The 15,771-nt window shown below is 29.2% G+C and overlaps 1 protein-coding gene across 5 annotated transcripts in view; it reads right to left on the bottom strand.

The window, feature by feature from the left end:
• The window catches only part of pitpnm2 (phosphatidylinositol transfer protein, membrane-associated 2), a 38,093-nt gene that overhangs the window by 10,967 nt on the left and 11,355 nt on the right, over window positions 1–15,771 (bottom strand). For 4 of the 5 annotated variants that reach the window (XM_077498108.1, XM_077498106.1, XM_077498104.1 and 1 more), the window contains exons 2-5: window positions 3,398–3,540; window positions 1,427–1,641; window positions 729–850; window positions 429–662 (exon numbers count right to left, since the gene is read on the bottom strand). In XM_077498108.1, coding sequence (XP_077354234.1) covers window positions 429–662; window positions 729–850; window positions 1,427–1,641; window positions 3,398–3,475 — 649 coding nt within the window. In that variant the 5' untranslated portion in view covers window positions 3,476–3,540. Of the gene's footprint in view, window positions 1–428; window positions 663–728; window positions 851–1,426; window positions 1,642–3,397; window positions 3,650–15,771 lie in introns of those variants that run through there. The other variant, XM_077498105.1, reaches the window with a different exon arrangement.

The raw sequence follows: 15,771 nt of genomic DNA, 5'->3' as shown, positions 1-15,771 counted from the left end.
AGCTTTGGAATTACGAGATGCTTTGAGCCAATTTCACTTAAAGCTGACGGGGACACGCAGAAGCTGAGTCAGCGGAATGACTTCACGTGTAGTCAAAAGAGAGAATCGAGTCCGGTTTGGTGCCAGCAATGGCGCAGCTGCTGCCTCATTAAGCTTGGAATTGATACCCGCCAGGGACCGAGAGCGTTAATTAAAAGTGGTGCATGACTCTTTAATGTTGGCCTTTTTTTAGACCCATTAAGACTTTTTACCACTACTATGGACTAGTGTTCTAAACAAAAACACATTTTTCACCGGACTAAAACTAGACTAGGCTGGACTAAAACCCTCATTAAAAAACAATAACTGGGACGAAATCAGTCTGCGTTTCCGTCGACTAACGAAGACGAGACAAAAATGTACTTCTTCAAGTAGTATTTGCGTCCTACCGACGTCGTGGATGAAGCGCTCGATCTTGGACTGCATGCCCCAGTAGCGGAACTCCACTTTGCACAGCTTGTAGGCGCACATGACCGAGCGGTCGCCGGGACTCCGGTTGATCTCCTCGATCCAGTCCTCGGACAGCGGGCCTCGCCTGGTCTTGAGCGATTGGTACAGTCGGGGGTCTTCCTCTGCCAGGTACTCGTGAGGCGCGATGTAGTCCTTGACGATGTCGATGGGGTCTGCGGCGGGGGGGAGGTGCGAATGGTCAACTTCACCCGGGTGGAACGGCAACCTCTGCGACTTACCGACTGTCCTTTGCCTCTTCTCGGCGGGGGACAGGTTGAAGACGTCCGATTGGTCGCCGGTGTCGGGCATGTAGTACGTCTCGATGTCGATGGAGAACTTCTCCACGAACGGACACGTGTACCTGCGCCGTAACGAGATGTAGCCTGTTTACGGGATTCTCAGCAAGTCGTCACCATTTGTCAAGGAAACACTTAAGATCAGAAAGAACAAAAATATCTAATGTAAGAATTTTATTTATTTACTTTTTTATGCGGCAAAATAATCAAACTCAATGTATTCTTAATTTATTGTAATTACCTCTCGATTATGTTGGATGGCAGTGCACATGTTTTGCATTTGCATTATTAGGGTTGGAACTAGGGGCGTGGAAACCAAATAAAAGGAGAGGGTGAGGAGGGGATTTTTTTCTTCTCTCCTTTTTTTTTGTCAAGTTTAATAAATGTCAAACAGGTCAACCTGACAGTCTGACTGGTCAAATTCAGATAAAAAGCATAAAATTCCATATCAAACTTATTGCATGTCTTTGCGATATGCATATTGCATAGGCCAATATTGCGATAGATTTTTTTGATATATTGTGCAACCCAAGAACACACAAGTTGAACATTTGCACCTTCTGACTCCATCAAGGAAACTCTAAATGTATGTCCTTATCATACGTTGGGGACCCCGAGGGGCCCTCCAAGCGCGTCCCCACCTGGTGCGCGTGTAAGGGTAAGCGTTCCACGACTCCTCCTCCACGCGCAGGGCGGCCTGAGGCAGGATGGAGCAAAACCAGGACGGGATGTGCTTGCCGATGTGGTAGACTTTGTGGGTGTACTGGCCCGAGCCGCCGGGCCCGTCCTGGTACGGTTTGTTCTCCAGGATCTCCACGCCGCTGCCCTCGCCGCAGCTCTCCTCGCGGCTCTTTTTCTGACAATCGCAGCAGAAAACAATTTGCTCGTTACACAACATGCGTTTGTTGTTAATTGTATTATTCACCATTAATAAATTGACAAATGATTTAATTTAATAAATGGTAAACGTATTTTTTGCATTTTACTAAATTTATTAAAGTAAATAAATGTAAATGCATTTCCATGTATTTTATTTTTTTTTATTTATTACAATAAATACATTTATTACATTATATAAGTTGACACATTTAATTAATGTGTATGTATTTTTTATTTTATTATTTACAATAATTAATGTGATAACAAATATCAAGTCATTTTATATAGATAAAAGTTACACGTATAGGTATTTCATTATTTTTTATTTATTTTATAACTATTTTAGTCAAAAATAAAAGCTTCATTAAATTTTTAATTCATCAATACATAAATTAACCAGTTTATTTCATAATTAAAATGTTAATTGTAATTATTTCCTACTTAATCATTTATAATAAATAAATGAACCAATAACTTGATAAATAAAAACATTCCAAAATGTTATTTTAACTTGTTTATATTACAAATATTTTTTCATTGCATTATTTTTATTTTAAGTAAACAATACAATAAAAATGAGTAACATGTATATTTTTAATGCAATAACAATTGTAAAGGTATATTTAAAATTGTATGTATATATATGTTCATTTATTTTACATTAGTACCATAAATTATTTATTATTTATATGTAATTATTTAATAAAATAACAGACTTAGCCTAAAACATAACAGCTGATGACGATCACAGTTAACATTATTAGACTGGCTTTTTTTTTTTTTTTTTTTAAATTATGCTATGTCATACGAGTACCACAATGCATCCCGGCGGGCATCCTCTAGTTGTTAACACCAGACAGGAAGTAGAATGACCCCGACCCCGCCCCCATGGCAGGTAGCAGGTGGTGTGCTACGTTCGGATCCGCGAAAGCCTGAGTTTTGTTTTTTTGTTTTTTTTTCTTAACCCAGTCTGAGATGACAGCAGCCTGGCCGGCCTGTTGCCATGGCAACATGGACCCGGCAGACGAACGATGGCGCGCTGATGTCACCCGTTACCGGGGCAACCGGCACACGGCCGTGACGCTGGGCCGGAAAAGGGGCAGACGACGGCAGGGGGGGACGTGGGGCTTATTTAATTCCGCACTGAGGCACTAATTACCACACACGCGCTTATTTTAACGCTTAGAGTGCATTACTGGTGTGTTGCTAACGAAATGTAAATTATTTGGTGAATTGATCAAATTGGGCCAAGATTATCTCTTTTAAAATTGAAAAAATAATCAGATTTTTTGGGGGGCCAATTTTTACAATAAAAAAAAAAAAAATCACATTAACCTATTAATTATTATAGATATTACCTATAAGATACTGACAGTCAAACTTATGCCCCGCCCCCCCAAAAATCAGCAAATACTCGACGGATTTTGCCAAATTTTCTCTCAGATGTCAGGTTACATACTAAATAACAAAATATTGTAAATGGGTCTGCCTGTAATTCATATCTTTTCTTGTTGGAAGTATTGGGGCACCAAAAATATATATATATTTTTTTCCATGACATATTTGGAAATTAATCAGCCGATTAATCGGTGATCGGAATTTTATTCAGCCAAGTATTGAAATTGACACCGTGCCTCAAAAAGAAATCCATAATCCCTGTCAAGTAAGTACATTATGTAGACGTGAAATATGACCTGAACTTGATGTCAATATGCGTCTAATGGCGTACCGACCTGTATCATGTAGAGCTGAGCGATGCGGTACTCGTCCACGCTCATGGGCATGGGGATGCGGTACTCCTTGATCAGCATGGCGGCACCAGGACCACGGTCAGCGCGTCAGCAAAAACGGGACCCGAGTCATCGTGTTGAGGCGCCTGCGGGGGAAGACGGGAAAGGGACCGGTCAGTCGCAGGCGCCATGCAGAGTCCTTCGCGCCGCACTTCCTCGTGCCGCGTCCTCCTGCAGATCTATTACAAGGTAATCCTCTGAGCCCAAATCCCCCGGCAACCTAAATCCGCTCCCGCTTCACTCGTCCGCGCTCGGCAGTCCAGAGCGCCGACCTGACCCGGCTTTAGAAAAACGCACACTTGCGCAAACACTCGCACACAGGCGGAGGCGTAGTTTGCCATCAGGCAATTGCTTGGGGGCCCCTTAGCCAGCAGGGGCCCCGAGAGGGCCAACAGATTTGACACAAACCGCGTATCCTTCATGTTAACAGTGCAGCAATGACAATTGACTGTCTCAATTTCCCTCAGTCAGGTTTATTTTTTTTTTTTTTTTTTATAAAACAACCATGATTATTTTTTATTTTATGTAAAGGTGCCTTAAAAAAAAAGATCATGTATAGTAAGGCTTTTTTTTTTTTTTTTGAATGACTATGTATAGTAAGGCAAAACAACAACAACAAAACGTATAGTAAGACATTTTTTAATAACCATGTATCATAAGGTGTCTTTAATTTAAAAAAAAAAAAAAAAAAAAAAAAAAAAAGACCATGAATAGTTAGCCTTTTTTATTTCGAATGACTATTGTATAGTAAGGCATCTTTAAAAAAAACAAAAAAAACAACAACCATGTATAGTAAAGTAAGGAATTTAAAAAAAATGTAGAGTAAGGCATTATTTAAAAATAAAAAAGCCTGACTATACATGGTCTTTTTTTTTTTTTTTTTTTTTAAAGACACTTTATGATGCATGGTCATTAAAAATAATTTTTAAAAAGAGCCTCACTATACACGGTCGTTTTTTGTTTTTTTTTGTTTTTTGTTTTTAAAGGCACCTTATGATACATGGTCGTTTTTGTTTTGTTTTTTATGAAAATAAAAAACGCCTTACTATACATGGTCGTTTTTTTTTTTTGTGTTTTTTTTTTTTTTAAAAGGCACCTTATGATACATGGTCGTTTTTTTAATCAAATAAAAAACGCCTTACTATACATGGTCGTTTTTTTTTTTTTAATCAAATAAAAAACGCCTTACTATACATGGTCGTTTTTTTTTGTTTTTTTTTAAGAAAATAAAAAATTCCTGACTATACTTGGTCGTTTTTTTAATCAAATAAAAAACGCCTTACTATACATAGTCGTTTTTTTAATCAAATAAAAAATGCCTTACTATACATAGTCGTTTTTTTAATCAAATAAAAAATGCCTTACTATACATAGTCGTTTTTTTAACAAAATAAAAAACGCCTTACGATACATGGTCGTTTTTTTAATCAAATAAAAAACGCCTTACGATACATGGTCGTTTTTTTAATCAAATAAAAAACGCCTTACTATACATGGTCGTTTTTTTAATCAAATAAAAAACGCCTTACTATACATGGTCGTTTTTTTAATCAAATAAAAAACGCCTTACGATACATGGTCGTTCTTTTAATCAAATAAAAAATGCCTTACTATACATAGTCGTTTTTTTAACAAAATAAAAAACGCCTTACGATACATGGTCGTTTTTTTAATCAAATAAAAAATGCCTTACTATACATAGTCGTTTTTTTAATCAAATAAAAAATGCCTTACTATACATAGTCGTTTTTTTAATCAAATAAAAAATGCCTTACTATACATAGTCGTTTTTTTAATCAAATAAAAAATGCCTTACTATACATAGTCGTTTTTTTAACAAAATAAAAAATGCCTTACTATACATAGTCGTTTTTTTAATCAAATAAAAAACGCCTTACTATACATAGTCGTTTTTTTAATCAAATAAAAAATGCCTTACTATACATGGTTGTTTTTGTTTTTTTGTTTTTTTTATCAAATAAAAAACGCCTTACTATACATGGTCGTTTTTTCAACAAAATAAAAAACGCCTTACTATACATGGTCGGTTTTTTTGTGTGTTTTTTTTAAGAAAATAAACGCCTTACTATACATGGTCGTTTTTTTTTTGTTTTTTTTTTAAATAAAATAAAAAAAAAAACCTTACTATACATGGTCGTTTTTTTTTTTATCAAATAAAGAACGCCTTACTATACATGTTTTTTTTTTTTTTAAGAAAAAATAATAAAAGTAAGTTATTTATTTTCTTAAAAAAACAAAAAAAAACACACCATGTATCGTAAAGCGTTTTTTATTTGATTAAAAAAACGCCCATGTATAGTAAGACGTTTTTTATTTTCTAAAAAAAAAAAAAAAAAAACGACCATGTATAGTAAGCCGTTTTTTATTTGATTTAAAAAAAACGACCATGTATAGTAAGGCGTTTATTTTCTTAAAAAAAAAAATAAAAGTAAGGCGTTTTTTATTTTCTTAAAAAAAAAAAGAAAAAAAAACCGACCATGTATAGTAAGGCGTTTTTTATTTGATTAAAAAAAACAAAAACAAAAAAAACGCCAATGTATAGTAAGGCGTTTTTTTATTTTATTTAAAAAAAACGACCATGTATAGTAAGGCGTTTTTTATTTTCTTAAAAAAAATAATAAAAGTAAGGCCGTTTTTTATTTTATAAAAAAAAAAAAAGAAAAAAAAAACGACCATGTATAGTAAGGCGTTTTTTATTTGATTAAAAAAACGACCATGTATAGTAAGCCATTTTTTATTTTGTTAAAAAACCGACCATGTATAGTAAGACGTTTTTTATTTTCTTAAAAAAAAAAAAAAAAAAAACGACCATGTATAGTAAGGAGTTTTTTTATTTTATTAAAAAAAACAAAAAAAAACGACCATGTATAGTAAGGCGTTTTTTATTTTCTTAAAAAAAAATAACGACCATGTATAATAAGTCGTTTTTTATTTGATTTTAAAAAAAACGACCATGTATAGTAAGGCGTTTTTTATTTGATTAAAAAAACGACCATGTATAGTAAGGCGTTTTTTATTTGATTAAAAAAACGACCATGTATGGTAAGGCGTTTTTTATTTTGTTAAAAAAAATAATAAAAGTAAGGCGTTTTATTTTCTGAAAAAAAAAACGACCATGTATAGTAAGGAGTTTTTTTATTTTATTAAAAAAAACAAAAAAAAACGACCATGTATAGTAAGGCGTTTTTTATTTTCTTAAAAAAAAATAACGACCATGTATAATAAGTCGTTTTTTATTTGATTTTAAAAAAAACGACCATGTATAGTAAGGCGTTTTTTATTTGATTAAAAAAACGACCATGTATAGTAAGGCGTTTTTTATTTGATTAAAAAAACGACCATGTATGGTAAGGCGTTTTTTATTTTCTTAAAAAAAATAATAAAAGTAAGGCGTTTTATTTTCTGAAAAAAAAAACGACCATGTATAGTAAGGCGTTTTTTATTTGATTAAAAAAACGACCATGTATAGTAAGGCGTTTTTTATTTGATTAAAAAAACGACCATGTATGGTAAGGCGTTTTTTATTTTGTTAAAAAAAACAAAAAAAAAACGACCATGTATAGTAAGGCATTTTTTATTTTATTTAAAAAAAACAAACAAAAAACGACCATGTATAATAAGGCGTTTTTTATTTTCTTAAAAAAAAAATGACCATGTATAGTAAGGCGTTTTTCATTTTGTTAAAAAAACGACCATGTATAGTAAGGCGTTTTTTATTTTCTAAAAAAAAAAAAAAAAAAAAAAGACCATGTATAGTAAGGCGTTTTTTATTTGATGAAAAAAAAAACAAAAAAAAAACGACCATGTATAATAAGGCGTTTTTTATTTTATTTAAAAAAAAAGAGAAAAAAAATGACCATGTATAGTAAGGCGTTTTTCATTTTGTTAAAAAAACGACCATGTATAGTAAGGCGTTTTTTATTTTCTTAAAAAAAAAAAACGAAAAAAAAAACGACCATGTATAATAAGGCGTTTTTATTTGATTTAAAAAAAACGACCATGTATAGTAAGGCGTTTTTTATTTTCTTAAAAAAAAAACGAAAAAAAAAAAAACGACCATGTATAGTAAGGCGTTTTTTATTTGATTAAAAAAACGACCATGTATAGTAAGGCATTTTTTATTTTGTTAAAAAAACGACCATGTATAGTAAGGCGTTTTTTATTTTCTAAAAAAAAACAAAAAAAACACCATGTATAGTAAGGCGTTTTTTTATTTGATTAAAAAAGCGACCATGTATAGTAAGGCATTTTTTATTTTCTAAAAAAAAACAAAAAAAACACCATGTATAGTAAGGCATTTTTTATTTTATTAAAAAAAAAACAAAAAAAAAAACGACCATGTATAATAAGTCGTTTTTTATTTGATTTTAAAAAAACGACCATGTATAGTAAGGCTTTTTTTATTTTCTTAAAAAAAAAAAAAAAAAAACGACCATGTATAGTAAGGCGTTTTTTTATTTGATTAAAAAAACGGCCATGTATAGTAAGGCATTTTTTATTTTCTAAAAAAAAAAAAACGACCATGTATAGTAAGGCGTTTTTTATTTTGTTAAAAAAAAGACCATGTATAGTAAGGCGTTTTTTATTTTCTAAAAACAAAACAAAAAAAACACCATGTATAGTAAGGCGTTTTTTATTTTCTTAAAAAAAAAAAAACGACCATGTATAGTAAGGCGTTTTTTTATTTGATTAAAAAAACGACCATGTATAGTAAGGCGTTTTTTATTTTCTTAAAAAAAAAAATAAAAGTAAGGCGTTTTTTATTTTCTTAAAAAAAAAAGAAAAAAAAACGACCATGTATAGTAAGGCGTTTTTTATTTGATTAAAAAAAACAAAAACAAAAAAAACGCCAATGTATAGTAAGGCGTTTTTTATTTTATTTAAAAAAAACGACCATGTATAGTAAGGCGTTTTTTATTTTCTTAAAAAAAATAATAAAAGTAAGGCCGTTTTTTATTTTATAAAAAAAAAAAAAGAAAAAAAAAACGACCATGTATAGTAAGGCGTTTTTTATTTGATTAAAAAAACGACCATGTATAGTAAGGCGTTTTTTATTTTGTTAAAAAAACGACCATGTATAGTAAGGCGTTTTTTATTTTGTTAAAAAAACGACCATGTATAGTAAGGCGTGTTTTATTTTGTTAAAAAAAACGACCATGTATAGTAAGGCGTTTTTTATTTTGTTAAAAAAACGACCATGTATAGTAAGGCGTTTTTTATTTTGTTAAAAAAACGACCATGTATAGTAAGGCGTTTTTTATTTGATTAAAAAAACGACCATGTATAGTAAGGCGTTTTTTATTTGATTAAAAAAACGACCATGTATAGTAAGGCGTTTTTTATTTGATTAAAAAAACGACCATGTATAGTAAGGCGTTTTTTATTTGATTAAAAAAACGACCATGTATAGTAAGGCGTTTTTTATTTGATTTAAAAAATGACCATGTATAGTAAGGCGTTTTTTATTTGATTAAAAAAACGACCATGTATAGTAAGGCGTTTTTTATTTTGTTAAAAAAAACGACCATGTATAGTAAGGCGTTTTTTATTTTGTTAAAAAAACGACTATGTATAGTAAGGCGTTTTTTATTTTGTTAAAAAAAACGACCATGTATAGTAAGGCGTTTTTTATTTGATTAAAAAAAACGACCATGTATAGTAAGGCGTTTGTTATTTTGTTCAAAAAACGACCATGTATAGTAAGGCATTTTTTATTTGATGAAAAAAATGACCATGTATAGTAAGGCGTTTTTTATTTTGTTAAAAAAAACGACCATGTATAGTAAGGCGTTTTTTATTTTGTTAAAAAAACGACTATGTATAGTAAGGCGTTTTTTATTTTGTTAAAAAAACGACTATGTATAGTAAGGCGTTTTTTATTTGATTAAAAAAACGACCATGTATAGTAAGGCGTTTTTTATTTTGTTAAAAAAAACTACCATGTATAGTAAGGCGTTTTTTATTTGATTAAAAAAATGACTATGTATAGTACGGCGTTTTTTTATTTTGTTAAAAAAACGACCATGTATAGTAAGGCGTTTTTTATTTGATTAAAAAAACGACCATGTATAGTAAGGCGTTTTTTATTTGATGAAAAAAACGACCATGTATAGTAAGGTGTTTTTTATTTGATTTAAAAAATGACCATGTATAGTAAGGCGTTTTTTATTTGATTAAAAAAACGACCATGTATAGTAAGGCGTTTTTTTATTTTGTTAAAAAAAAACGACCATGTATAGTAAGGCGTTTTTTATTTTGTTAAAAAAACGACCATGTATAGTAAGGCGTTTTTTATTTGATTAAAAAAACGACCATGTATAGTAAGGCGTTTTTTATTTGATTAAAAAAACGACCATGTATAGTAAGGCGTTTTTTATTTGATTTAAAAAATGACCATGTATAGTAAGGCGTTTTTTATTTGATTAAAAAAACGACCATGTATAGTAAGGCGTTTTTTATTTGATTAAAAAAACGACCATGTATAGTAAGGCGTTTTTTATTTGATTAAAAAAACGACCATGTATAGTAAGGTGTTTTTTATTTGATTTAAAAAATGACCATGTATAGTAAGGCGTTTTTTATTTTGTTAAAAAAAAAACGACCATGTATAGTAAGGCGTTTTTTTATTTTGTTAAAAAAAAACGACCATATATAGTAAGGCGTTTTTTATTTTGTTCAAAAAACGACCATGTATAGTAAGGCGTTTTTATTTGATTAAAAAAACGACCATGTATAGTAAGGCGTTTTTTATTTGATTTAAAAAATGACCATGTATAGTAAGGCGTTTTTTATATTGTTAAAAAAAACGACCATGTATAGTAAGGCGTTTTTTATATTGTTAAAAAAAACGACCATGTATAGTAAGGCGTTTTTTATTTGATTAAAAAAACGACCATGTATAGTAAGGCGTTTTTTATTTGATTAAAAAAACGACCATGTATAGTAAGGCGTTTTTTATTTTGTTAAAAAAAACGACCATGTATAGTAAGGCATTTTTTATTTGATGAAAAAAATGACCATGTATAGTAAGGCGTTTTTTATTTTGTTAAAAAAACGAATATGTATAGTAAGGCGTTTTTTATTTGATTAAAAAAACGACCATGTATAGTAAGGCGTTTTTTATTTTGTTAAAAAAACGACCATGTATAGTAAGGCGTTTTTTATTTGATTAAAAAAACGACCATGTATAGTAAGGCGTTTTTTATTTGATTAAAAAAACGACCATGTATAGTAAGGCGTTTTTTATTTGATTAAAAAAACGACCATGTATAGTAAGGCGTTTTTTATTTTGTTAAAAAAACGACCATGTATAGTAAGGCGTTTTTTATTTGATTAAAAAAACGACTATGTATAGTAAGGCGTTTTTTATTTTGTTAAAAAAAACGACCATGTATAGTAAGGCGTTTTTTATTTGATTAAAAAAACGACTATGTATAGTAAGGCGTTTGTTATTTTGTTCAAAAAACGACCATGTATAGTAAGGCGTTTTTTATTTGATTTAAAAAATGACCATGTATAGTAAGGCGTTTTTTATTTGATTAAAAAAACGACCATGTATAGTAAGGCGTTTTTTATTTTGTTAAAAAAACGACCATGTATAGTAAGGCGTTTTTTATTTGATTAAAAAAACGACTATGTATAGTAAGGCGTTTTTTATTTTGTTAAAAAAAACGACCATGTATAGTAAGGCGTTTTTTATTTGATTAAAAAAACGACTATGTATAGTAAGGCGTTTGTTATTTTGTTCAAAAAACGACCATGTATAGTAAGGCGTTTTTTATTTTGTTAAAAAAAACGACCATGTATAGTAAGGCGTTTTTTATTTGATTAAAAAAATGACTATGTATAGTACGGCGTTTTTTTATTTTGTTAAAAAAACGACCATGTATAGTAAGGCGTTTTTTATTTGATTAAAAAAACGACCATGTATAGTAAGGCGTTTTTTATTTGATGAAAAAAACGACCATGTATAGTAAGGTGTTTTTTATTTGATTTAAAAAATGACCATGTATAGTAAGGCGTTTTTTATTTGATTAAAAAAACGACCATGTATAGTAAGGCGTTTTTTATTTTGTTAAAAAAACGACCATGTATAGTAAGGCGTTTTTTATTTGATTAAAAAAACGACCATGTATAGTAAGGCGTTTTTTATTTGATTAAAAAAACGACCATGTATAGTAAGGCGTTTTTTATTTTGTTCAAAAAACGACCATGTATAGTAAGGCGTTTTTATTTGATTAAAAAAACGACCATGTATAGTAAGGCGTTATTTATTTGATTTAAAAAATGACCATGTATAGTAAGGCGTTTTTTATTTGATTAAAAAAACGACAATGTATAGTAAGCCGTTTCTTATTTTGTTAAAAAAAAACGACCATGTATAGTAAGGCGTTTTTTATTTGATTTAAAAAATGACCATGTATAGTAAGGCGTTTTTTATATTGTTAAAAAAAACGACCATGTATAGTAAGGCGTTTTTTATATTGTTAAAAAAAACGACCATGTATAGTAAGGCGTTTTTTATTTGATTAAAAAAACGACCATGTATAGTAAGGCGTTTTTTATTTGATTAAAAAAACGACCATGTATAGTAAGGCGTTTTTTATTTTGTTAAAAAAAACGACCATGTATAGTAAGGCATTTTTTATTTGATTAAAAAAACGACCATGTATAGTAAGGCGTTTTTTATTTGATTTAAAAAATGACCATGTATAGTAAGGCGTTTTTTATTTGATTAAAAAAACGACCATGTATAGTAAGGCGTTTTTTATTTGATTAAAAAAACGACTATGTATAGTAAGGCGTTTGTTATTTTGTTCAAAAAACGACCATGTATAGTAAGGCGTTTTTTATTTTGTTAAAAAAATGACTATGTATAGTACGGCGTTTTTTTATTTTGTTAAAAAAACGACCATGTATAGTAAGGTGTTTTTTATTTGATTTAAAAAATGACCATGTATAGTAAGGCGTTTTTTATTTGATTAAAAAAACGACCATGTATAGTAAGGCGTTTTTTATTTTGTTAAAAAAAAACGACCATGTATAGTAAGGCGTTTTTTTATTTTGTTAAAAAAAAACGACCATGTATAGTAAGGCGTTTTTTATTTTGTTAAAAAAACGACCATGTATAGTAAGGCGTTTTTTATTTGATTAAAAAAACGACCATGTATAGTAAGGCGTTTTTTATTTGATTAAAAAAACGACCATGTATAGTAAGGCGTTTTTTATTTTGTTCAAAAAACGACCATGTATAGTAAGGCGTTTTTATTTGATTAAAAAAACGACCATGTATAGTAAGGCGTTATTTATTTGATTTAAAAAATGACCATGTATAGTAAGGCGTTTTTTATTTGATTAAAAAAACGACAATGTATAGTAAGCCGTTTCTTATTTTGTTAAAAAAAAACGACCATGTATAGTAAGGCGTTTTTATTTGATTAAAAAAACGACCATGTATAGTAAGGCGTTTTTTATTTGATTAAAAAAATGACCATGTATAGTAAGGCGTTTTTTATTTGTTAAAAAAAAACGACCATGTATAGTAAGGCGTTTTTTATTTTGTTAAAAAAAAACGACCATGTATAGTAAGGCGTTTTTTATTTGATTAAAAAAATGACTATGTATAGTACGCCGTTTTTTTATTTTGTTAAAAAAACGACCATGTATATAGTAAGGCGTTTTTTATTTGATTAAAAAAACGACCATGTATAGTAAGGCGTTTTTTATTTGATGAAAAAAACGACCATGTATAGTAAGGCGTTTGTTATTTTGTTAAAAAAACGACTATGTATAGTAAGGCGTTTTTTATTTGATGAAAAAAACGACCATGTATAGTAAGGCGTTTTTTATTTTGTTAAAAAAACGACTATGTATAGTAAGGCGTTTTTTATTTTGTTAAAAAAAACGACCATGTATAGTAAGGCGTTTTTTATTTTGTTAAAAAAACGACCATGTATAGTAAGGCGTTTTTTATTTGATTAAAAAAATGACTATGTATAGTACGGCGTTTTTTTATTTTGTTAAAAAAACGACCATGTATAGTAAGGCGTTTTTTATTTGATTAAAAAAACGACCATGTATAGTAAGGCATTTTTTATTTGATTTAAAAAATGACCATGTATAGTAAGGCGTTTTTTATTTGATTAAAAAAACGACCATGTATAGTAAGGCGTTTTTTATTTTGTTAAAAAAACGACCATGTATAGTAAGGCGTTTTTTTATTTGATTAAAAAAACGACCATGTATAGTAAGGCGTTTTTTTATTTGATTAAAAAAACGACCATGTATAGTAAGGCGTTTTTTATTTTGTTAAAAAAACGACCATGTATAGTAAGGCGTTTTTTTATTTTGTTAAAAAAAAACGACCATGTATAGTACGGCGTTTTTTTATTTTGTTAAAAAAACGACCATGTATAGTAAGGCGTTTTTTATTTGATTAAAAAAACGACCATGTATAGTAAGGCGTTTTTTTTTTGATTAAAAAAATGACTATGTATAGTAAGGCGTTTTTTATTTGATTAAAAAAACGACCATGTATAGTAAGGCGTTTTTTATTTTGTTAAAAAAACGACCATGTATAGTAAGGCGTTTTTTATTTGATTAAAAAAACGACCATGTATAGTAAGGCGTTTTTTATTTTGTTAAAAAAACGACCATGTATAGTAAGGCGTTTTTTATTTGATTAAAAAAACGACCATGTATATTTAGGCGTTTTTTATTTTGTTAAAAAAACGACTATGTATAGTAAGGCGTTTTTTATTTGATTAAAAAAACGACCATGTATAGTAAGGCGTTTTTTATTTTGTTAAAAAAACGACCATGTATAGTAAGGCGTTTTTTATTTGATTAAAAAAACGACCATGTATAGTAAGGCGTTTTTTATTTGATTAAAAAAACGACCATGTATAGTAAGGCGTTTTTTATTTTGTTAAAAAAACGACTATGTATAGTAAGGCGTTTTTTATTTGATTAAAAAAACGACCATGTATAGTAAGGCGTTTTTTATTTTGTTCAAAAAAAACGACCATGTATAGTAAGGCGTTTTTTATATTGTTAAAAAAAACGACCATGTATAGTAAGGCGTTTTTTATTTGATTAAAAAAACGACCATGTATAGTAAGGCGTTTTTTATTTGATTAAAAAAACGACCATGTATAGTAAGGCGTTTTTTATTTGATTAAAAAAACGACCATGTATAGTAAGGCGTTTGTTATTTTGTTCAAAAAACGACCATGTATAGTAAGGCATTTTTTATTTGATGAAAAAAATGACCATGTATAGTAAGGCGTTTTTTATTTTGTTAAAAAAACGACTATGTATAGTAAGGCGTTTTTTATTTGATTAAAAAAACGACCATGTATAGTAAGGCGTTTTTTATTTTGTTAAAAAAAACGACCATGTATAGTAAGGCGTTTTTTATTTTGTTAAAAAAACGACCATGTATAGTAAGGCATTTTTTATTTGATTAAAAAAATGACTATGTATAGTACGGCGTTTTTTTATTTTGTTAAAAAAACGACCATGTATAGTAAGGCGTTTTTTATTTGATTAAAAAAACGACCATGTATAGTAAGGCGTTTTTTATTTGATGAAAAAAACGACCATGTATAGTAAGGTGTTTTTTATTTGATTTAAAAAATGACCATGTATAGTAAGGCGTTTTTTATTTGATTAAAAAAACGACCATGTATAGTAAGGCGTTTTTTATTTTGTTAAAAAAAAACGACCATGTATAGTAAGGCGTTTTTTTATTTTGTTAAAAAAAAACGACCATGTATAGTAAGGCGTTTTTTATTTTGTTAAAAAAACGACCATGTATAGTAAGGCGTTTTTTATTTGATTAAAAAAACGACCATGTATAGTAAGGCGTTTTTTATTTGATTAAAAAAACGACCATGTATAGTAAGGCGTTTTTTATTTTGTTCAAAAAACGACCATGTATAGTAAGGCGTTTTTTATTTGATTAAAAAAACGACAATGTATAGTAAGCCGTTTCTTATTTTGTTAAAAAAAAACGACCATGTATAGTAAGGCTTTTTTTTTGATTAAAAAAACGACCATGTATAGTAAGGCGTTTTTTATTTGATTAAAAAAATGACCATGTATAGTAAGGCGTTTTTTATTTGTTAAAAAAAAACGACCATGTATAGTAAGGCGTTTTTTATTTTGTTAAAAAAAAACGACCATGTATAGTAAGGCGTTTTTTTATTTTGTTAAAAAAAAACGACCATGTATAGTAAGGCGTTTTTCATTTTGTTAAAAAAACGACCATGTATAGTAAGGCGTTTTTTATTTGA

This window comes from Festucalex cinctus, chromosome 15 (genome assembly GCF_051991245.1).
Source record: "Festucalex cinctus isolate MCC-2025b chromosome 15, RoL_Fcin_1.0, whole genome shotgun sequence".
Classification (NCBI taxonomy): Eukaryota; Metazoa; Chordata; class Actinopteri; order Syngnathiformes; family Syngnathidae; genus Festucalex; species Festucalex cinctus.
This window is presented reverse-complemented; position numbering and strand designations above follow the sequence as displayed.